General features: G+C 43.3%; 1 protein-coding gene across 6 annotated transcripts in view; it reads left to right on the forward strand.

Annotated features, from left to right (window-relative positions):
* The window catches only part of EVL (Enah/Vasp-like), a 172,980-nt gene that overhangs the window by 42,224 nt on the left and 106,854 nt on the right, over positions 1–23,902 (forward strand). The window contains exon 1 of one of the 6 annotated variants that reach the window (XM_054448210.2): positions 6,078–6,198. The exons of 2 other annotated variants lie outside the window; for them this stretch is intronic. In XM_054448210.2, the coding sequence (XP_054304185.1) occupies positions 6,176–6,198 (23 nt within the window). In that variant the 5' untranslated portion in view covers positions 6,078–6,175. Of the gene's footprint in view, positions 1–6,077; positions 6,199–23,902 lie in introns of those variants that run through there. 3 more of the 6 variants (XM_054448207.2, XM_054448215.2, XM_054448212.2) reach the window with 3 other exon arrangements.

Consider the following 23,902-nt stretch of genomic DNA (forward strand, 5'->3'; position numbering starts at 1 on the left):
GTGAGAATTTGCCCAAGGCTTCTCAGGGAGATAGGAGTAGAACTGGATTTAGAATCATACCTTTCCGTAGCCACTTGTGGAGAGAAGGTGGAAGCACTATGGATCCGGGACCAAGGGTCCCCTGGCCATTGGAACGATCTTTGATTGGGCCATGAGAAAATAATAGTATTTTTAGTCATGTTCATAGCTGATTTCCATTTGTGGCTCCTTGTGTTTCGTCTCCACACAGCACAGATGGAGGTGATATGGTTAGGGTGCAGAGTCAGTGCAGGGCCATGCCGAGGGGCCAGGTTGGCAAGTTTGAGAGTTGGGTTGAAGCATAGAATGGTCAGATTGTGCAGGAGCCAAATGCCAAGTTTGGGGGCTGAGACTGTTATGCAGACAGTGAAACAGAATGGTAGGTTTGTTTTTTATATTTTTATGGTTACATAGTAGATATTTCTATTTATAGGGTACATGAGATATTTTGATATAGGCAGACAATGTGTAATAACTAATTACAAATGGGGCAAATGGGGTATCCATCACCTCAAACATTTATTATTTGTGTTGCAGACATTCCGGTTATACTCTTTTAGTTATTTTTAAATGTACAATAAATTAGTGTTGACTGTAATCACCCTATTGTGCTGTCAAATACTAGCGTTTGATTCTTATTCATTCTAACTATATTTTAATAGTTAGATAAAATATAATCAGTCCCCTGCCCATTGGTTACCCATTGACATCCCCAACCCTTCCCAGCCTCTGGTAACCATCATTCTACTCTCTATTCTACTCACAAGTTCAATTGTTTCAATTTTTAGCCCCTATTCTAATTTTTAATTTAAATTTAATTTTTAGCTCTCATTCTACTCACAAGTTCAATTGGTTTAATTTTTAGCTCCCAGAAATGAGTGAGAACATGTGAAGTTTGTCTTTCTGTGCTTGGCTTATTTCACTTAACATAATGACCTCCAGTCCATCCATGTTTTTGCAGATGACAGGATCTCATTGTTTTTTATGGTTGAATAGTACTGCACTGCGTATATGTACCACATTTTCTTTATCCAGTCATCTGTTGATGGGTACTTAGGTTGCTTCCAAATCTTGGCTATTGTCAACAGTGCTGCAGTAAACATGAGAGTGCAGATATCTCTTCAGTATGCTGATTTCCTTTCTTTGGGGTATATATCTAGCAGTGGAATTGCTGGATCATATGAAAACTTTAGTTTTAGTTTTTGAGTCGTGGGTTTTTTAACTGGCGATTGGTAGGGTTGAAAACTGTGTGCAGGAAGGGAGTAAGACAGGCAGGAGATCAGGTAGAGGCTAGAAGGGTCTTAATTAGGGTTGTAGAAGTAAAACCAGGGAGAAATGGGCCTCTGAAGACACTGTTGAATTCCTCTTATTACCGCTCAGCCCCCTGGCCATTGGAAAGATCCTTGATTGGGCCATGAGAAAAGAATAGTATTTTTAGTCATGATCATAGCTGACTTCCATTTGTGGCTCCTTCTGTTTCATCTCTACACGGCACAGAAGTGAATGTGCATATTAGTAAATGTTGAAATAGAGTTCTTTTTTTACTTGATTGGCACATTAGATTCTGTTCAGATGCTCAGTCTTTATTTTGCTTCACGTCCATCATGGCTGTGTGCCCACAGCCTAAAAAAGTGGCAGAGGAAATGTTGATTGTAAGGTCTCAAGTCCACGGGACATCAAGGCCTTAAACTCTCTGTTTATTGGCCTCCAAGTGAACTGTAATGAGATTCAGTACAAACAAATCATAAATTCCTTTTCTTGGCCAGTTGACCATTTGATATGAAAAGACATGGGTTGCAAAACTAAGGTACTGGTTAAGCTAAGGACACTTGTTTAAAATATTCTCATTTAGCTTTCCCACATTGTCAGGAACCCAAGGACATTTCCTGTTCATGTTTGTGTTTGTATCAGTGTCTCCATGTTTGTTTCTCTGGAGAAGTCCCGGGCAGCTCACATGTCCAGTAACTGCAGATGAGTGTTCTGCCATGGCAGTACCACTGGGGGTAGGGAGGGTATTCTTAGGAATGAAACTAGAAAGAGGAAGTGAATCCAGATTAACTAGGGTGAGTGTGACAGTTTGTAGCTGGGAGAGCCCCACAGATCTTTAGCGCCGACAGGGACTGCCAGAGTCATTTAGGCCAGTGTGTTCAGGTTGAGCCTGTCCTGGTAGAGAGAGGGAAGGCCTTACAGCAGGGACTCTAGGGCCCCTCCACCCTCTTCAGCCAGAACTATTCTACTTTGATCAGTTGTATGTATTAGGGTTCCATGGAAGTGTTATTTTTAAAAATAAGACAATTATTAGCTGGGCACAGTGGCTCATGCCTGTAATCCCAGCACTTTGGGAGGCCAAGGTGGGTAGGTCACTTGATGCCAGGAGTTCGAGACCAGCCTGGCCAACATGGCAAAACCCTGTCTCTACTAAAAATAAAATAAAATAAAAATTAGCCAGGCATGGTGGTGCATGCCTGTAATCCCAGCTACTGGGGAAGCTGAGGCACAAGAATCACATGAACCTGGGAGGCAGAGGTTGCAGTGAGCTGAGATTGCATCACTGCACTCCAGCCTGGGTGACAGAGTAAGACCCTGTCTCAAAAAAAAAAAAAAAAAATTTAATTATTTATTAATTTAAAAATTTAACATTTGGCTATTCTTTCATGGTACAAAGGGAAATTAAGTCCCAGAGTAGGAATGTGCATTATCTGAGCCTGAGTTGTTGGTGAATGGCTTGGAGTCCTTTAAAAAACAAAAACAAAAACACTGGGCGCGGTGGCTCACGCCTGTAATCCCAGCACTTTGGGAGGCCGAGGAGGGTGGATCACGAGGTCAAGAGATCAACACCATCCTGGCCAACATGGTGAAACCCCGTCTCTACTAAAAATACAAAAATTAGCTGGGTGTGACAGCACGTGCCTGTTACTCAGGAGGCTGAAGCACGAGAATCACTTGAACCTAGGAGGCAGAGGTTGCAGTGAGCTGAGATTGCGCCACTGCACTGCAGCTTGGCGATGGAGTGAGACTTCGTCTCAAAAAACAAACAAACATCAGGCCTGGGCAAAAGAGCGAGACTCCGTCTCTAAAACAAACAAACAAAAACAACAACAACAAAAACGCACATTATGTGGTCACAGAAGTGCCTTTTTGAGCCCTATTCCAGACAAGAGTGGAGTTGTCAGGAGTCACGGACCCTCACATGTTTCTGTTTCTGACACTTCGGTGTTATCAGTAATCAAGTGGTCAAGGATTTCTAGCCTTTGAAGCAGACTCGGTTCCCATTTGGACCCCAATGCCATGTCAACTGAGGTGTCTACCTCTCACTTCCTGGAACAGTTGAGGCACTTTTTTTTAGCCCTGGCAGTTCTCTTGCTTGGCCATGAAATTTGGGGATTCACCTGGCCAGCTACATAAAATAGCCTAAAAGGGTCAGTGTCCCACCACCTCTGCAGGGCCACAGGCTGCCTGACAGTCTATCAAATAAGTCCTCTTCTGGAGGCAGCCTGAGCTGGTTGGATCATTGGTGTAAGGACACCAGGAGAGCATGTTGGAGTTAGCTCAGCCAGAATCCATGTCGTTACTCTGCTACTTATAGCTGTATGACCCCAGACAAGTCACTTAACCACTTTGGCCTCTGTCTCCTATTAGTAAATTGCGAGAATCTCTTAATATTATGTGTAAAATGAGCTTGGTGCTGGGATTTGATTTTTCACCATTTCTACCAACTGCCGTCTACCAGGACCTTATGAATTGCCCTGAAAGGTGCTGGTTATACCTGCAAAAGGAGAGTCTTCAGTCACTGGTGGAAAGCAGGCACAGAGTCTAGAGGTCTCCACAAAATTAAATGAGCCACCCATTGAGCAGACAGGATACTTCCAAGGAGTGGTAGTCTCTTCATGAAGAAGAACCACCCAGTCATCAGAGCTGTCCAGTTAGAGATCATCTTGTGAGATAATAAAGCTGATGAAGATACTTATGTAACTTAATATATTTGATAAAGAACTTTCCAACTCCTACTTTATTGGTTTCTTGCAACACTCCTATGAGAGAGGCGTGGGCAGTATCAATATTATTCTGGTTTTATATAGGGTAAATCCAAGGCCTAGGGAATTTAAGTAGCTTGTCAATGATCACAGAGTAAGTGGCAGATCTGGGACTTAAAACTGAGTTATTTAATGACTTGAATATTTTGTGTTTCCTGTTATTATGATTCTGCCAAGAAGCTGCCATCACCAGAAGGTCTCAGGCAGATGCTGGTCATGAATACTGCAGAAGGCATTTCAGATCAGCTTAGGTGATTGCTGTGTGGTTTGGGGGACCACAGGATTCCCCCAGACACCTCCCTCACTCGTCAGTCTGCCTCGTTTGGCCTTTGTCGCTGCATTTCTTTGAGTCAAGACCTGGACTCTCTTACTTCTCTTCGAGACAGAGATAACTGTATGAAGAGTAATACATTTGTCCCAGAGCACCTTCGTGCGAATGCATGTACTGGATCACTCTTCTCCCTGATAAAAGCTGAGGCAAAAGAGGTTCATTCAGCAAACCTTATGTGAATAATTCCTTTTTGTCAAGTGCTGTGCCAGGCATTGGGAATACAGAAATTAACTTCACACATTCCTGTCCTCAAGGAACTCTTAGATTTGCAGGAGAGGCAAACACAATGTTGGATGCCATGCAGGTGGCAGCCAAGGAGAGAGAGCAGCGCGCTGCCCTGTGGGAATCTCAGCCCCTTGGAGAGGGAGCAGTGAGGGAGCAGCACGTGGGCAGCAGCTCACATTGGGGAGCAGCAAAGAACCTCATCCAGCTGGTCCATGGGCCCGAGAAGGGAAGTCCTGACAGATTTTGGGAACTGTGAATGTCTAACTGAATTTGGGGGTTTGTGAAGAGTTTTCGTGGAAGAAAGAATTGGAGAAATAAGACTTTGTATGTCATGATGAGGCGTAAAAGACTTTATTTCTTGAGCTGTGAGGAATTAGTAATGCAGGGTTAAACAGAGGCATCAAAATCAGAATTAGTAACTGGGTTTCCTTCTTCCACCCCTTCTCTAAAAATCAGCCAAAGCAATTTTCTTAAGGCCAAAGGCTGAGTGAGGGACGCTGAGGGCACACCCAGGCTGTGTGAGTGGGCGAGGGGAAAGGGGCAGCTTCAGGCCACCTTTTCCAGGTCGATTACAGTTAGTGACTGATGACACTGTGGTCAAGGGAGAGAAAAAACATCAAGAGTGACTCATAAGTTTTTATTTGAGATCTGCCTTGCTTATTTCACAAAGAGTTGCAACCTGAATGCTGAAGATTTTCCTTCACGGCGAGTCTCAGAATACAACCTCAGCTCATTTGCCAAATCTTGCCAGCCTGATAAACATTTTTCTTTTGGGGGCTGGCATCTCGTTTCCTTTTTCTTCTCTTCTGAAATGATTATAGCAATTCTTGTACTTCAAGGAATTGGTGAGAACCTGGTACATACTATATACTCGATAAATGAATAATCAAATAAATGAGATCACTAATGAGTCACGTGTAAGGTCACACTGGTCATGGTAAAGTGGTGGACATAAAATGCGACTTTTGTGATTCTGAAGCAGCTTATGCATTTGTGCTAAAATAGTGTTTGGTAGTGGAATGGTAAAATACAGAATTCTGCAGAATTTTTCAGTACTTACGTTCACATGTAATGTTGGTCATGCCTGAGCTTATAGCAGCAGCAGCCACAGGAAGATGAGGTAATTAGGCAGATCACAGCAGAACAGGTTGCATTCTCATTCCTTTCAGCCTTCTGTCCTCTCTCCCCAACCTGCACAGTTCTGGTAGGGGGTGGGATGTGTTACATGCTTTACCCAGGATCCCAGGCGTGCCCTGGGTTCGACTTCTTTCTCTAGACTAATCCAGTTCCCAGCCTGGAGCCTAAGCATACACTGCATTAATCAGACTTGCTGGAATGATCACATGGTTTTCTAGCTGCCTCCCCTGTTAGCTGCCGCTTGTCAGCAGCTGGCAGAGCTGGAGGCTGCAGGCCCCTGTCTGCAGAAAGCCTTTTACTTCAGAATATTGGGGGGTGTGGAAACCCCGCCTCTTTTTTCTGCACTTTGCACCATCTGACTAACTAAATGGTTGTCCTCCATACCAAAAAGACTACCACACAATCTAAGGAAATTGTCTCTGACTAGGTCATGTTTGCATTTGAAGAATTCAGGTATGTTCTGGGCTTTCTACATCGGTCTGCTGCTGGCTTTTTGTTCTCGCTAGGTTTTTGCTGTGTAATGACAGCTTAGGCTCTGGCTGGTTCTCACAAAAAAAAAACAAGGTTCTTTTCAGCGTGTGGTGGGGTATATCCCAGTCATGGGGGTGGGAGGTGCAGAGGTGGTGCAGGTCAGGGGTGTTTACTGTGTGCAGAAGTGCAGCGTGGATAATTGGTCTGATCATGGGTGAATTTGTCCAGGACCCCACCTTGTGCCTTATTTGAGCTGCTGTTGCTGGTGTAGAGTTTGTGAATACAGAATAGCAACTGTGTGTCCAGAATGAGTCTCTTGCTATCTTTTGTTTCTCTTCCTTTGTCAACTCATGCAGTCTAGTGCTCTTTTTAAAAAATGCTAATTGTAGCAGTGAAGGTGAAAAATTCTGCAAGTCTGTCTGCATAGTTGAGATTTGATTTTGGCTCTTCTTGTCTTCATTATTTTTAGTAGTAATCTCATCGCCAGGCTGTTTTCTGGGAAGTGCCCTGATAGTGTTTTGTTAACAGGGCTCTTTGCTTTCCTGTGCTTTTCAGCTGCTGTAATTATTAGTGCTCCAAATTAGATCTTTTGTGAATCTTACTCCCTCTCTTCTCCAGGAATCTATCCCTGGATATAAGTGTGGAAAGGGGTATTCCAATGGAAAGAGTTTCTAAGAAATGAAAATAAAGGAGGCGGAATGGGAGGGTCATCAGATTCTTCTTGTGCATATTTCCACCTCTCCGGAACATATGGAAGAGTGTGTGTGTGTGTGTGTGTGTGTGCGCGCGCGCACACACACACACTTCCGACCTCTGAAAGCTTCTCATTTTTCAAATGCAGTTTTTGTGCATTTTAGAACTGAGCATAAATTCCGTATTGATGGGCAAAGAGTGATTGTGCGGGAACCTCAGTTCTACCTCTCCGGGCCTTTTTTGTTCCTCCAAATGTTGCTGCAGTAGACATTAAAACAATAAGAGAATAACCACCTTTCATTCTTCTAAGAGAAAAACTACAGACCTGTTAGCCAGTCAAGGGAGTAGATAAGAGGATCATTAGATCTCCACAAAGAAAAGTCGAATCGTAAAGGTTGTCCCCTGCCCTTTTCAGTAAACTTGATACTTTGGATTCAGGAAGTTATCCTTTGTTTAATCATGTGTCTCTGCATTATTTCTAGTGGCCTGGGTTTGTGACAAAGAAATTCTTTTTATGTGGCAGTGTGCTCTGGTAACATGGGCTCCTGCCCTTACAGAGTGACCAGAACTTTTATAATAGCCCCATTAGATGACTAACAAGAATTTATATAACGTCTGGCATGTTACAGTAGATAGGCCCCTGGGTTCTAGTGTCTGTTTCAAAAGTAGCTTTTGTGATCCTTGTGAGAGTTATGGAAGCGTTCTGTAATTTGTAGAAAGTAGCGCAACTGCATGGTTCATGTTTTATTGTTAGCATTTACTCTAGATGAAGTACCCCTATCTACCCTCTTGAGCAGAGCTTGGAGCCTTTCATTACGTTTCATGGTTAGGGAAGAGGGTTATGTATCAACACATCCACTCCCATTGTGGTGGGCTTCTAATCTAAGGGTCAAGAGCTGGGTCTGATGAGGTGGGAGAGGGTTGAATTAAAGGCCATTGCACTGATTGAGAAAAAGCGGCCATCATTATGAAGGGTAGACCACAAAGGGGAGGGCTGTTACCTCTTGCTTCAAGCTTTTGCCTAAGCTGGCCCTGAAAAATTTTACTGGATGTGACTGCATTTTGTGACTGCTGCATGGTGCCAGACAAATGGCTTTCTTCTCTAGTCATGGAGAGTTTGTGTATGTGGGGGCCCCGTGATCATGGTGGGGCAACACAGGGACTATAGAGGTACCTAGCTTTTTAGCTTAGTTCAGTGGGGTTCTCTAGCTTTAGCGTGCAGCAGAGTCCCTGGAAAGCTCATTAAAACTCAGATTGGTGGACCCCACTCCCAGAATTTCTCATTGAGTAGATCTGGGGTGAGGCCTAAGAATCTGTATTTCTAACAACTTCCCAGGTGAGTCTGATGCTGCAGGTCTGGAGACCAGACTTACAACCATTGGCTTAGGAAAAGCAGAAGATTACCTTCATGGAGATGGGAAGTTTGAGGCAAAGGCAGGGTGGGGGTACGGGTAAGAAAAATTGAGAGCAGACAGAAGCAGTTCAAGGACAGGTACGTGAACCACCTGTCACTTGGGGAGGTCTTGCAGAGCAGTAAGATTATAAGCCAAGTTCTCTGTTTCTTTGGGATGAGAATCAGAGAACTTGGTTTTATAATCTCGGTGCCGTTATGAACTAACTTGGTGGGCTTGGCAAGTCTCTTGATCTTTCTTAGTGTCAGCTGAAATGGGGAGAGTGATTCTCACCAAGAAACTCCATAACACTGTTGGAATTAAATGGGATAATATAAACTTTATGAATTACAGCAGTTCTTCCTACATGAATATAAAGGAGGAAGCACATCCTGGGGCCGGCTCCATCAGGTTATCTACACGTGCCTGTAGGCCTCGTTTGTGGACACGCTCCTCCGCATATCCTCAGCCCTGAGAGCATAAGGAAGGGCCACATTCTTGTTTCTTTTTTTTGGAGACAGACTCTCACTCTGTCACCCGGGCTGGAGTGCAGTGGCACAATCTCAGCTCACTGCAACCTCTGCCTCCTGGATTCAAGCAATCCTTCTGCCTCAGCCTCCCAAGTAGCTGGGATTACAGGCATGCACCACCACGCCCAGCTAATTTTTTTTGTATTTTTAGTAGAGACAGGGTTTCACCATGTTGGCCAGGCTGTTCTTGAACTCGTGACCTCGTGTGATCTACCTGCCTCGGCCCCCAAAAGTGTTGGGTTTACAGGCGTGAGCCACCACACCCGGCTGGCCACATTTGTTTTTAAAAGGAAGTCTGATTTTGCCTCAGACGCATTTACTTATTGGACTATGAATTCCATGAGAGCAGAATTCATAAAAACAACAGAATCCTGCCTGTTTTTGTTTCCTTGGCGCCAACAACTGCTTGACACACAGTAAGACCTTAATGAGCAGTTGGTACAGTGCATTTTAACTAGAACTTAACAAGGAAAAGCAAGCTATCCAGCTAGCTCGGCACAGTCCTGAGGTCGGTGCCATGGTGCCACCTGGGCCGTTTTGTGTGCTGGTTCAGGAGAACATGTGGAAAAGCTGATAACTGATCTCCTGAGAAAAACGTGGTGTCCTCAGCACACCCCACTTGCTGGAGTGCCAGAGAAGTCATCACGTTTCATTAAGGAATCCCTGCAGATGATCTCACTCCACAGCGCACTGATGGTTGTCATGATTTACTGCTGCCTGGGTCCCACGCCTAGAGAGTAATAGGAGCTTGAGAGGTCGGGCCAGTGTTTTACAGCTGCCTAGGGGATTTTTGCCTGCCATTGCCTACAAGACTATTGTTCTACCACCAGGCAAGCTGTTCTAGCTGGCTCTTGGGGTAGACACAGGTCACTTGTTCTTTTGCCTTTTTTTTTTTTTTTTTAATTTTTTTTTTTGGAACACAATCTCGCTTTGTTGCCTGGGTTGGAGTGCAGCGGCGGGATCTCGGCTCACTGCAACCTCCGCATCCCAAGTTCAAGCAGTTCTCCTGCCCTAGCCTCCTGAGCAGCTGGGATTACAAGCACCCACCACCAAGCCCGGCCAATTTTTTTTTTTTTTTTTTGAGATGGAGTTTCGCTCTTGTCTCGGGTTCAAGCAATTCTCCTGTCTCAGCCTCCCAAGTAGCTGGGATTACAGGCATATGCCACCACGCCTGACTAATTTTGTGTTTTTAGTAGAGACAGGGTTTCTCCATGTTGGTCAGGCTGGTCTCAAACTCCTGACCTCAGGTGATCCCCCTGCCTCGGCCTCCCAAAGTGCTGGGATTACAGGCGTGAGCCACCGCACCTGGCCTGATTTTTGTATTTTTGTAGAGACGGGGTTCAACCATGTTGACCAGGCTGGTCTTGAACTCCTGACCTCAAGTAATCTGCTCACCTCAGCCTCACAAAGTGCTGGGATTACACACATGAGCACCCAGCCTCCTTTTACCTTTTTTAAAAACTTTCTTAGACTTCCTTCTACTGAACTGAAAGTTTTAAGTAAACATTTGCCTGTTTCTACACACCACAGAGACTGTCTTGAGCATTTTGTGAAATACCATGTAGTTTTCCCTCTACCTCTGGACCCAGAACAGTGCCTACATTTCCTTACCACCCCAGAATGAAGAGTTTTAAATGTGACTTTTTTCCCCATAATCCGTCAAGCGAGAATGGAGCCCAAATCAGAGACCTTTGTTTCTCAGAACTCCTGGTATTTGACTTATTCCGATTTATTTCTGGGAGGAATGTAGTGTACCAAGATCTGAAATCCACAATTGTTATTTGTTAGTCACGTGAAAATGGAAGTTACTATTTTGAGTCTGTTTTATTTTTAAACAAAAACATCATGGAAGGGTTTGAAGTTCAAACTCTAACCAATTTTCTTTATTAATTTAAATTTATATCTAGTCTTGGGAAATGTGATGGTTTTTCTTGCCCTTTCACTGGAATATTGAAACAAGTCAAAATGAGTAGTATTGGGGAAGACCTGAAGTTGGCAAGGCTAAAGAACCATCCAAGTGTCAAGAGCCCAAGCCAGCTTGGTCTCTCTCATTTTCCAGGCTCCTGTAGTACCTTGAAGAAACAGATGTTTAGTACATTGATCTGAGCTGAGGAAATAAGTCTCAGATGAACAGGAGGTAGAGACTGGGCCAGGCAGGGAAGGGGAAGGAAAAGAACCTTGATCATTGAATACCTGCTGTGTGCCAATCACTGCTGATTGCTTTGCCCAAGGTAACTTTAACTCACATAAATGAAATGGACTCTCTCCTCCATACCACTCTAGCCACGTGGGCCTTATGCTCCTCCTCTAGACCTCTTCACTGGCTGTATCTCTGCCTGGATTGCCCTGCCCCCAGGCAGCCATGTGGCTTGCTGGAGATGAAAACACAGTCCACATCAGAACTTGTCCTAAACTCTGGGCCCATATATCCATCTGCTTGTTTGATGTCACTACTGGAACCCTAATTAGGCATCTCAAACATGTCTCATACGGTCCTCCAGCTCTTTCCTATCCCTTCTTCAGTCTTCCGCAGCCCAGTCAGCGGCAGCTCCGCAACTCCTTCCTTTTAGTTGTTCAGTCATTCTTGACCCCTTTCTCCTACTCTCCACATCTCGTCTCTCATCCATCAAGCAGTCCTACCAGCTCTGTCTCAGAATATACACCAAATCCAACCACTTCCTACTGGCTCTACTACCACCAGCCTTGTCCAAATGCCAGCATCTGAATTGCTGCAGTAGCATTGTAACTGCCCTCCAAGCTTTCTGCCTTGTTCTCTAGTCTCGATTTTTCACCCATTTTCCTTTTTAAGATAAGAAGTCAAATCATGTCACTCCTGTTCTCAAACCCCCACCTCCCCTCCCAGTAACTTCCCATTTCACTGAGAGTGAGAGCCCAAGCTCTAATGGCTTACCAGGCCTGCTCAGCCCTGGCCCTCTTATCAGATTCCATCTCTAACAGCACCCTGTCTCCTCCACACCACTCTAGCCTTACCGGTTTATGCTGTTCCTTGAACACACCAGGCTGCCTCCTCCTTGAGGCCTGTGCCCTGACAGTCTCTGCCTGGATTGCTCTGCCCCCAGGTGGCCATGTGGCTTATGCCCTGGCCTCTTCCAGGTCTCTACTCAGATGTTACCCTGACCTGTCTTTTTAATATCCCTCTCCCCACAATGGGCACTCCCTTTCTTTTTACTCTGCTTTATTTTTTGCCAGATCACATATCACCATCTATACACTGTAGCTTTAAATTTTATATTTGTTATTGTTTACCTCCCTTAGCAGAACCTAAGTGCCACAAGGATAGGTTTTTAAAAATACACAGTTGGCAGTGCGTGGTGGCTCACGCCTGTAACCCCAGCACTTTGGGAGGCAGAGGCAGGTGGGTCACCTGAGGTCAAGAGTTCAAGACCAGCCTGACCAACGTGGAGAAACCCCTGCTAAAATACAAAATACAAAAATACAAAATTAGCCAGGCATAGTGGCGCATGCCTCTAATCCTAGCTACTCGGGAGGCTGAGGCAGGAGAATCGCTTGAACCTGGGAGGCAGAGGTTACGGTGAGCTGAGATCGCGTCACTGCACTCCAGCCTGAGCAACAACAGTGACACTCTGTCTCCGAAAACAAACAAACAAAAAAACACAGCTGTGGTGGGGCACAGTGGCTCATGCTTGTAATCCCAGCAATTTGGGGAGGCTGAGGCGGATAGATTGCTTGAGCCCAGGAGCCCCAGATCAGCCTGGGTAACATGGCGAAACCCCATGTCTACAAAAAGTACAAAAATTAGCCGGGCATGGTGACACATGCCTGTGGTCCCAGCTGCTTGGGAGGCTGAGGTGAGAGGATCATCTATCTGAGCTCAGGAAGTCAAGGCTGCAGTGAGCCAAGATCATGCCACTGCACTCCAGTGTCTCAGGAAAAAAAAAAAAACAACAACACTGTTGTATCCATAGTGCCTTGCATACAGTAGATATCTAATAAATATTTGTTAAATGAATGAAAGAAATGAGAACAGATGCTCAGAGAGGCTAAGTAATTTGCTTAAAGTCACCCAGCTGTTAAGGGAGCCAGTCAGTTTCAGTTCAGTCCCTCTTTCCCAGATACTATGTGCCTGAAATGCCATCGTATAAATTGACCCTCTGTCTTAACCATCAGCCCAACCTTTCAGTCTTTCCTGTGGGCTCAGAGCTTGTCAGGTGCCTGGCACATGCTCCACAGATGTAGGAAAAGTAGGGAACTTCTAGAAAAGGAGCAGAAGGCCCACCTGGGTAGAATGACCTACCCTCCTCCCAGTTCCCACGGCTCTTCCATCCCATCTCTGTGTAGTGCTTACTACTGTGTAGTTGTGTGATTATTAGTTTCTCTCACATCTCCTCTACCAAAGCATGAGCTCCTTGAGGTCAGAGAGAAGGTCGTCATCTTGTATCCCTACCAACTACTGCTGACAGCATACTCTCAGCTCTGGGATGTATTATTAAATGTCTGATAATGAAAATACTTTGAATTAAGTAAGTCACAGTCCCTAACTGTGGGAGCTATGATCCCTCTCTGTCTTGGATCCCCGGGGCCTGTTGGAATCCACCACCATGTGGATCTTTGGTAGATGATGGTGGGAGCACTGGTTGGTGGAAGAACGCAGAGGGCAGAGAGACCAGGGAGAGAGAATAGAGCAGATAAAAGGGATGGACAGACCTCATTGACTTGACAGTTTCACCTGGTGTCCGTCTGACAAGCCAAAAGCAAGGTGTTATTTGGGGAAACTTTACTTATAAAAATTTTAATTATTATAGATACTAAGTATACCTATTTATGGGGTACATGTGATATTTTGATACAAGCATACAGTGTACAATGTGTAATGATCAAATCAGGGTAACCGGAATGCCCATCTCAAGCTTTTATCATTTCTTTGTGTTAGGAACATTCAAATTACACTTTTTTAGTTATTTTGAAATGTACAATAAATTATTGTTAACTCTTGTTGCTCTATTGTACTACCGAACACTAAATCTTATTCCTTCTGTCAAACTGTATTTCTGTACCCACTAATTATCCCTCTTTATTACCCTCTTCCCGTTACCCTTCCCACCTCTGATAACCATCATTCTACTTTCTATCTCCATGAGTTCAGTTTTTTTTAGCTCCTGTATATTAGTGAGAACATGCAGTATTCGTCTCTCTCGTGCCTGCCTCATTTCACTTAACATAATGTCCTCCAGTTTCATCTAGGTTGCTGCAAATGACAGAATTTCATTTTTTCTTATGGCTGAATAATATTCTACTGTATATTTATACCACTTTTTTTTTTAATCCATTCATCTGTTGTTGGACGCTTAGGTTGATTTGTATCTTTTTTTTTTTATTTAGATAGAGTCTTGCTCTGTTGCCCAGGCTAGAGTGCAGCGGCGTGATCTCAGCTCACTGCAACCTCCACCTCCCGAGTTCATGCAGTTCTCGTGTCTCAGCCTCCCAAGTAGCTGGGATTACAGGCATGCGCCACCACGCCCAGCTAATTTTTGTATTTTTAGTAGAGGCAGGGTTCCCACATGTTGGTCAGGCTGGTCTCAAACTCCTGACCTCAAGTGATCCACCCGCATTGGCCTCCCAAAGTACTGGGATTACAGGCATGAGCCACCGCACCCAGCCTCAATTCCTATCTGGACCGTTGTGACTAATGCTGCAGTAAGCTTGGGAGTAAAATCAGTCTCTTCAGTATACCAATTTCCTTTCTTTTGGATATATATTCGACAGTGAGATTGCTGGATCATATGGTAGTTCTACTTTTAGTTTAGTTTTTTTTTTTTTTTTTTTTTGAGGAACCTCCAAACTGTTTTGGAGTGTCCACAGTAGCTGTACTAATTTATACTCTCACCAGCAGTGTACAAGGGCCCCCCTTTCTCGCTGTCTTTTTGATAAAACTGTGTGAGATGCTATTGGGGTTTTGATTTGCCTTTCCCAGATGAATAGTGATGTTGAGCATTTTTCACATACCTCTTGGCCATTTGTATGTCTTTTGAGAAATGTCTATTCAGATCTTTTACCCATTTTTAAATCAGAATATTTGTTTTCTTTGTATTGAGTTGTTTGAGCCCTTTATGCACTGGGAAACAGATAATTTAGTTCTTAAGATGGCAAAGCAGATATACTTAAAAATACCAATCTATTGGCCGGGTGCGGTGGCTCACGCCTGTAATCCCAACACTTTGGGAGGCTGAGGCGGGTGGATCATGAGGTCAAGAGATCAACATCATCTTGGTCAACATGGTGAAACCCCGTCTCTACTAAAAATACAAAAATTAGTGAGGTGTGGTGACACGCACCTGTAGTCCCAGCTACTTGGGAGGCTGACGCAGGAGAATCGCTTTAACCCAGAAGGCGGAGGTTGCAGTGAGCCAAGTTCACGCCACTGCACTCCAGCCTGGCAACAGAGCGAGATTCCGTCTCAAAAAAAAAAAAAAAAAAAATCTATTCTTCATTATTAAATAAGCGTGCAGTTGTTGAGTTTTACTCAAAGTGAGGCAGTGTTGTAGATCTGGAGTCCCAATATTTGGCTCCATTTCCTGTAAGAGAAATGTAAGCTATGACTGTCACTTTATTTCTCTAGGCCTTAGTTACCTCACATGTAGCAAAAGGACTATTTTGAGGATAATGTATAGGAAAGAAGTGTATAAATTATAAAACATTGCTGTATTGTTTATGTATTTTACATTTTGTAATCAGTGAAAGTTTAATCAGTTAATGTTTAACAGATTCAAATGCCGTGTTTTAAAAACAGTTTCTGTTATCTCCCATTCCTCTTTGCTTAGTGTAATAGTAGTTGTTTATGCTAATAACAAAAGAAAACAAAGAGGAAGAATTTAGCTGGGCTTCCCAGAGGAGTGAGTCCTGAAGCAGAATACCATCTTGGGTCTCTATGTCTCTTGCTGGCTACTTAGGGTAGTTTCAAACATATCCTCAACTATGTTGGTTCTGAAAAGTCAGGCAATGGGTCATTTTGGAGGTAGGGATGTGGGAGGGCCCTTTTGATATTAGGATAACCATTCATTGAACAAATACTTCCGGAACATCTACTCAATATAAGCCACAGTAGAAAATGTAAATATGTGTAATCCTTAGTCCTGCCTCCAGGAACACTGTCCTCAAGAGGTGTGGAACAGACAGACCAAAAGCATGGAGTAGCAAGTAGCAAAGATAATACTAACATAGGAGATTGGGATAGATTCCATAGGGATACAGATAACGTGCTGTGGCCGGGAGGTGGACACAGTTTTGCCATAGTAAAAGTTAAAAGAGGTTTTCAGGAGGAGGCATCTGTGGGAGTGAGCCTTGGAGGGTATAGGATTGGGGTGGATGAAAATCAAGACAAGAGCTGTTAGTAGGTGTGTGGGAGCTGAGGTGTAGGAGCAGGGGGACAGTGTGCTCTTAGCCATGCTTTAGCTGATTGAGGGGAGAGTTTTTGGGGTCTTCTCAGGGTATAACCCAGGTCCATTTTGTCCTTTCCCTGTGACTGGTGACTTCTCTGCCCTGAAGTTGGCTACTCTGCAGAGATAAACATTTTCACCTCTGGAGAATAAGTAGTAGTGATGGGAAACCCTACTAGGTGTTTTGCCATGCTGCTAGCACCTTGACTTTTCTTATCACCTTGAGCAATTACTTAAGTTCTCTGTGCCTTGGTTGCCTTATCTGTAAAATGGGGCTATTACCAATCTCTGACAGTTACTATGCTAATTAAATGAGATTACCTTTTTTTTTTTTTTTTTCTGAGGTGGAATTTCGCTCTTGTTGCCCATGCTGGAGTACAGTGGTGCAATCTCAGCTCACTGCAACCTCCGCCTCCTGGGTTCAGTGATTCACCTACCTCAGCCTCCCAAGTAGCTGGGATTACAGGCATGCGCCACCACGCCCGGCTATTTTTTTTTCTTTTGTATTTTTAGTAGAGATGGAGTTTCTCCATGTTGGTCAGCCTGATCTCAAACTCCTGACCTCAGGTGATCCTCCTGCCTCAGCCTCCCAAAGAGTTGGGATTATAGGCGTGAGCCACCGCGCCCGGCCGAGATTACCTCTATAAAGCATTTAGATACTCAGTAAATTAATTCTTTTAATTTACTGTAAGCAGCAAAGCATTTTATAGACCCTTATCCTGGATTAGAAATTGCATGGGAGCCAGGAAAAAGGCTGATACATTCTCAAGCTAGAGTACTTCTAGTCTTCTCCTCTCCCTGAGTGTTCAGACTCAGAATGCCAGAAATCAGTCCTTGGAAGATAATCATGTTTGCTACTGAAATGTTTATGACACAGTGAACCAAACATGGTGTGACTAATCAGCTGAGAGCTTGGATCTTGGCTTGGTTTGCATGCAAATTCCCTGGTCTGAGAGATTAATAAGTTCCTTGCAGTTGACAAACTGGGACTACAGTGCTTTCTGGCTAATTGTGATAATACAACCAGAGCCCACCACCAAGTGACCCCTGGTTCTCTGAGTCTGCAGTGCTTCTGTACTCAGGCCACAGCTCATTACATTATTCATTGTTCTACGTTCCTCTGTGTCCTATTTCATTATCCTTGGAGCCTAGTGTGATCAGTAAGTGTCTGTTGAACTAACTAGGACTACACGGGACAACTGTGATGTGTGAGGTCTCTTCCGTATAGGGAAGAGTGAATTACAAGTGAGAACTCAGTGAAGAGCACCCTTCCAACAATTGTAGCTATGATGTGATACATTCTGGGGTGGTTCTCCTGGACATCAAGAGAATCTACTAAAGAGCTTTCAAGAGTGACTTTCAACTTGGGAATTCTATGTAATGTTTCTCAACTGGGAAGGCCCGTTGCAATCTAAAGACAGGTGCCCAGGCCACTCCTCAAACCTCTTAAGTCCAAATATGTGCAGGTGAAACCCAGACATGTGCACTGTTTAAAGTTCCACTGATGATTCTGATGTACACACCTCGTTGGAGTTCACAGGAAGAACCTGAGCTTGGGAACCTGGAAACCCTGGGTTCTAATGATGCTGCATTACTTTATGTAAGTCACATAACTTCATTGGGATAAAACAGGAATAATATTTTATTTTCAGAGATGTTCAGAGAGGAGAATGGCCATGTGTGAGCTTTCATAATCAAGAGCACTGGAAAACGAAAAGTGCTATAACATGCTTTTGAATTCCACTGGCACCTCCGAAGGCAGATTGAACCTAGATGTGTTAGAAGTGTGGCTTGTACAGACTACAATGTTTGATGTAGAACTTATGCTGGTTCATGCTCTTTCTTGGGTTTGATACCTCAGTGACTAGTCACTGGGCTCTTCAGGGCATTTCGTAATAATTTACAGACATGAAGAATTATTTTCACTTCAGTCAGCCAGTTCAGATCCTGCCAGATGCCAGGGTTGACTCACAGTGCATTCTTTGCGACTACTCTGCCCCCCATCTTCATCAGCACGAGGCTAGAAGAGAGAAAAGACGATCTACTTTCACTTGTTGTGTGGCCCTGGGAGAAACAGGAACTCTTGGAGCTCTTTCCTTTTTGAAAATCAACTCTGGGTCCCATGTGCACAGACTGCACACCAGACACCAAGGAAGAGAACCAGGAACAAGGAATATGAGCGCCCCCCTGCAGGGCTCCCCTGCCTAGTTTTTCAGAAGTTACCACTCTTACTCATTTTTCACTATATTTGCTAGATCAGACAACTATGTATCAAGTCAAGATAGAGGCTTCCTAAGGGAGGTGAGGAGATGGATAAAAGTGGTGGTTGGATGTATTTTTATGAGCAGGGCAATGAAACATATTCTGTGATTTAAGAAGTGTACTCAGTGATGAAATTCCTTTTCCTGGAGAGAGGATGCATGCAAATCAAATGTACCTTGGAGCACTTCCAAAGCCACAGAATGAAGATTGTGTACTTTTATTCTCCACCTTTTTGGGGAGTGAAGGAATAGAGATTCCTAAGGAAGAGAAGGTTGACATGTTTTGCTACAGTTGATAAAATTCTTGTTTGTTGTCCTGGGCTGCATGGTTGGGGCATTCATGATGATCAGATCCCTGATATGAACAAAATACTAATCAATTCATCCCTACCCATGACTGAACGCTTAAACACAGCTTGCTTCATAGAAAGGTGGGATGAGAGGATGGTATCCCAGTACTTTGTGGATATAAAATTCTGTCCATTGCCAGGACGGCTTTTCATTGTTTTCTACAGGTGGAGTCCTCCATGGTCTGGCTGCAGTCTCTTGAAGCTTGGCTCCTTCCGCTCCAAAAAAATGATTTAGTCTGGATCTGCACTCACCACTTTGCTTCCCCATTTCCAAACCTTGTTTTCTTTCCATGAAATCCTCTAAAACCCAGCCCTGTGCATGCAGTATTTCTTCAGGAAGCCTTTTCTGACCTCTACAGCCCACAAAATTTCTCTTTTTTCTGAACTCTCCTACAACACTTAAGGTACATAATAAATAATCTGATATTTAATTTCCTCTATCTTATCCTCTTAACTAGATTGAGGGTTACTTGAAGGCATCTGTCACAGTTGAGCAGAGCTGGATACATGTTGGCTTCTCAGCACTCTTTGTTTTTTCATTTTTATTACCTTTTTTTTTTTTTTTAACCTCCTGCATTATAACCTTGTTGTGTCACAGGCCCTAGAAGAGGAAATGGCAGTAAAGAGGACAGTTGCTGCCTTTTTGATGTCTGTTCATTTCTAAGCATGAAGGCTTTTGGGGATTTTGATGGAAGTGCTGAATCCAGTGAGCAACATCTGTTTGTGGATGGGAAAGATCAGCCAGAAAGACTAAAAGGGCCGAGTGGTAGATTTTCAAAGCTGTAGGGATTGACAAAAGGGTTTGAGTTAGTAAAAACCCATGTGAAGTTTTAAAAGTCCTTACATGTATAAATTAAGAGCTTCTGATTCTTCTAGATTCATATACAAACAAGGTAACACACTTTCAAATGTGCCTGCTATACTGTGGGCACTTTTGTTATCACATCTAATTTTCACAGTAATCCTATGAACACCAGTCAAAAGCAGATTCTAGAGTCAGGTGGTTACATTATTATTACCATTTTACCTAAGAGGCTTCTAAGATTCAGAGAGGTTAAATCATCTCCTCAAAGTCACACTGCTTAAGTGGCAAAGCTAGGATTTGGATCTGTATCTTCTAACTAAAAAGTCAACTTTTGTTTTCATCATTCCATAGCTGCTTTCTACCCTAATTTTGTAAAACAAGGAAAACCTGTTGGGTATTCTAGCAATATTTGTTTTATATAATGTTTTGTTGAATAAGTGGCTATCTCACACTTACTGAACTTGACTATGATCAGTGTAACCTGCTAAGCACTTTATATGCATAAGCATATGTACTTGTAGCCTCATAAGAGCCCTATGAGATAGCTGCTGTTATTGTCATGTCCATTTTACAGATGAAGAAAGTGAGTCATATGCTGGTTTAAAAACTTATCCAGCATCACACAGAGCTGGCATTTGAACCCAAGACCATCAGACTCTGGAACCTGTGTTTTGACTGCTGTTTTAGTCATACACAAGGCTTCATGGGAAAAACAAAACAAAAACAAGAAGTTCTGTGGTCAGTTTAAGAAAAATTGTAGGCCGGGCATGGTGGCTCATGTCTGTAATCCCAGAACTCAGGTGGGCGGATCACCTGAGGTCAGGAGTTCAAGACCAGCCTGGCCAACATGGCAAAACACGGTATCTACTAAAAATACAAACAAAAAAAACAGGCGTGGTGGTGGGTGCCTATAATCCCAGCTAGTCGGGAGGCCGAGGCATGAGAATTGCTTGAACCCAAGAGGCGGAGGTTGCAATGAGCTGAAATCACACCACTGCACTCTAGCCTGGGCAACAGAGCTAGAATCTGTCTCAAAAAAAAAAAAAAAAAAGAAAGAAAAGAAAAATTATAATCACCCCTGCCCCGAAAAAGACAGTCCATAGTAGCATGAAGGGTCTCAGAAGTCTTATGGGAAGGGGAATGTTGATTTTGCCCCCTGAGTTTCCCACATATTAAACATAACACTTAATTTTGAGTTTACACTCTAGAAAACACTGCTTGCCATAGTGGAAGGAGAATCTGGACCTGGCAATTAGAAGAGTAAGGAAAAAGAAAATCTTTAGGTCAGATTAATCCCAACACTTTGGAAGGTTGAAGTGGGAGGATCACTTGAGGCAAGGAGTTTGAGACCAGAGCAAGACCCTGTCTCTACCAAAAAAAAATTAACCGGGCGTGGTGGTACATGCTTGTGGGCCCAGCTAATCAGGAGGCTGAGGCAAAAAGATCATGTGAGCCCAGAAATTCGAGGCTACAGTAAACAATGAGCATGCCATTGCACTCCAGCCTGGGTGACAGAGTGAGACCCCAACTCTTTAAAAAAAATGCATAAGATAAAAGAGTATAAGATTAGAAGTCCCATTTGGATGTGAGCTCAGGCTCCTCCTCTTATTGGTAATTATTGTGTTATTCTTGGCAAACTATGTATTCGTTTTGAGTCTCCCTTATCTGTGAAATGTGGTTGTTGTGAGGAAAAGTATGATTATATATGCAAAAATGCTTAGTAAACAGTAAAGCTTGAAGTTGCTTTTAAAATTGTTGTTTACCAAGTTTATTTCTGTCCTACTATCTAGCACAGCAACTACCAGCTACTAGAACAATTAACAGTTGGAGGAATGAATGAAGTTTGCTTTCTGTGTCTCTGGGTTCTGTAACTGGTATGTTACAACTGAAAAACTTTTAAAATGAGACATTATTCCTCACATTTCCTTTCTAAATTGTGTTTTTGCTGGTTTTTGTATTTTTGGAGTTATAATGAAGTCACTCAATTAGAAAATCAGAACCTATGTTTCCTTCATTCACTGTATTGTACCCTGGTTTGGACTGCTAAGGCAGTTTATTATGTGTTTTTTTGGCAGCAACAAATGTTTTGCATAGTTCCAAGATGGTAATTTCATTCAACAGTGTATGTGTTTTTTTTTTTTTTCTTTTTATACACTGCTCACTCCCTCAGATGGGGCCATCTGTTTTTTCTTTTTTTTTTTAATAGGAATTTCTAATGTATCACCCTATTGATGTAGTTACTCTTACTGTTTCTATGATAAAGTCTAGCTCTAATTTATTAAGAACTGTCAGGAAGAGAAATGTGCTGCCGTTTTGCATACCAGTGCGGTTTTCACTGATGGGGAGAGCGCTGAGATGTGCAGGTGCATCATTTACCCTCTTTGAGACATTTGTTTTCTAGCACCTGGCCAAAGAAACAAGTATCAGTTTGAGATTGTTCCAATAGGTAAGACATTGCACAAAGATTGAGAAATTTAAAAGAAAAGACATTCAGGTCATTTTTAGCACACCTATTTGTCTCCTAGGATCACATTATTATTTCTAGAAAGATACGTGTTTTGCCAGCAACTGGTTAGTTGGGTAGAAGGGAGCTAGCATTTTCTATTCAACAGTAACCTGACCTAACTACCTGTCATGTAGTTTATGTGGGTCTAATCCCCCACCTCACCTAGGGGGCAGCACATGACCCAGAGCTGGCCAGACCAAGACTCAATCCCCTGGCTATGGTGACTGGTTTAGGGGCAGTTTTGTCATCTAAGAATTCTCTATGGCAGGGGTCCCCAACCCCTCAGGCCGAGGACCAGTACCAGTTCGTGGCCTGTTAGGAACCATTCCACACAGCAGGAGGTGAGCAGTGGTGAGCATTACTGCCTGAGCTCTGCCTCCTGTCAGATCGGCAGTGGCATTACATTGTCATACGACCACAAACCCTACTGTGAACTGCGCATGCAAAGGAGCCAGGCTGTGCTCTTCTTATGAGAATCAAATGCCTGATGATCTGAGGTGGGACAGTTTTGTCCCAAAACCATCCCCCAATCCCACCCCAGTCCATGGAAAAATTGCCTTCCTTGAAACTGGTCCCTACTGCCAAAAAAAGTTGGGGACTGCTGCTCTATGGGACTTGAGCTAGAACTATTATAAAAGATACTGGTTTTTTTTTTTTTCTGGGATCAAGAGCTGTCAAGATCATGAAAGCTTCAAATCATTATTTCCTATCATGTGGGGAAGACTAATAAGCCAAGAGAGAGGGAAGTAGATAGAGTTCAGTAATGGCAAGAGAGCAAGTTCTCATGGCAGCCTTGACCATGTGCACTCAGGCATTTAACTTAAGCCACGCTTACCCATAAACCTTTTTTTTTTTTTTTTTTTTTTTTGCAGTATATAAACAACAAATTTCATTGTTAATGTCTGTTACTTGCAACTTAAAAAATCCTGAATAATGCAAAACTGCAAGAAAAATAAAAAAGCAGATTAAAATGTGTATCATTTTACCTCCAAAGGAGATGACCATCCCAGTCATCTTCAAAATTGTCAGACCACAGTTGCAGTGTTATATTCTGTCTAGGTGTTTAACAGAGGACCGTGGCACTCTAGGGCACTGTTATGGACTAAATTATGTCTCCCACAATTCACTGGTTGAAGCCCTGACCTCAGTGTGACTTTATTCAGAGATAGGGCCTTTAAGGATGTAATTAAGGTTAAATTAGGTCTAAAGAGTGGCCCCTAGTCCAATAAGACTGTGAGAGGAGGTGAAGACATGAGGGATGCTCATGCTCAGAGGAAAGGCCTTCTAAGGACACAGTGAGAAGGTGGCCGTCCACAAGCCAAGGAGAGAGGCCTCCAGAGAAGGCAAACCTGCCAACACCTTCCTCTTAGGCTTCCAAAACTGTGAGAAAATACATTGCTGCTGTTAAGCTGCCCAGTCTGTGGTATTTTGTTATGGCAGCCTGAGCTAACTAAGATAGGCTTTTCTTTCAAAAGAAAGAAAGAAGAAGAAGGTGAGGGGACTCAAGACCACGTCTGAAGGGCAGTCCGTTGAAGATCCTGGAATAAAAGGCTCTGGAAAGACAATCACTGTCTAGTCATTTCTCCAAGGTGTAGCATCCAGATAGAAAGCTACGTGATATTGATTAAAGGAATCACTTCCAGGAAAGCCTTTCTAACTGGGGCCTTCTGCTCAGTGTTCAAGGCTTACCTTTTCCTCTTTCGTTCCCCCAGATAGAGTTAATCTTCCTTCTCAT

The sequence above is a fragment of the Pongo pygmaeus genome, chromosome 15, assembly GCF_028885625.2.
Source record: "Pongo pygmaeus isolate AG05252 chromosome 15, NHGRI_mPonPyg2-v2.0_pri, whole genome shotgun sequence".
Classification (NCBI taxonomy): Eukaryota; Metazoa; Chordata; class Mammalia; order Primates; family Hominidae; genus Pongo; species Pongo pygmaeus.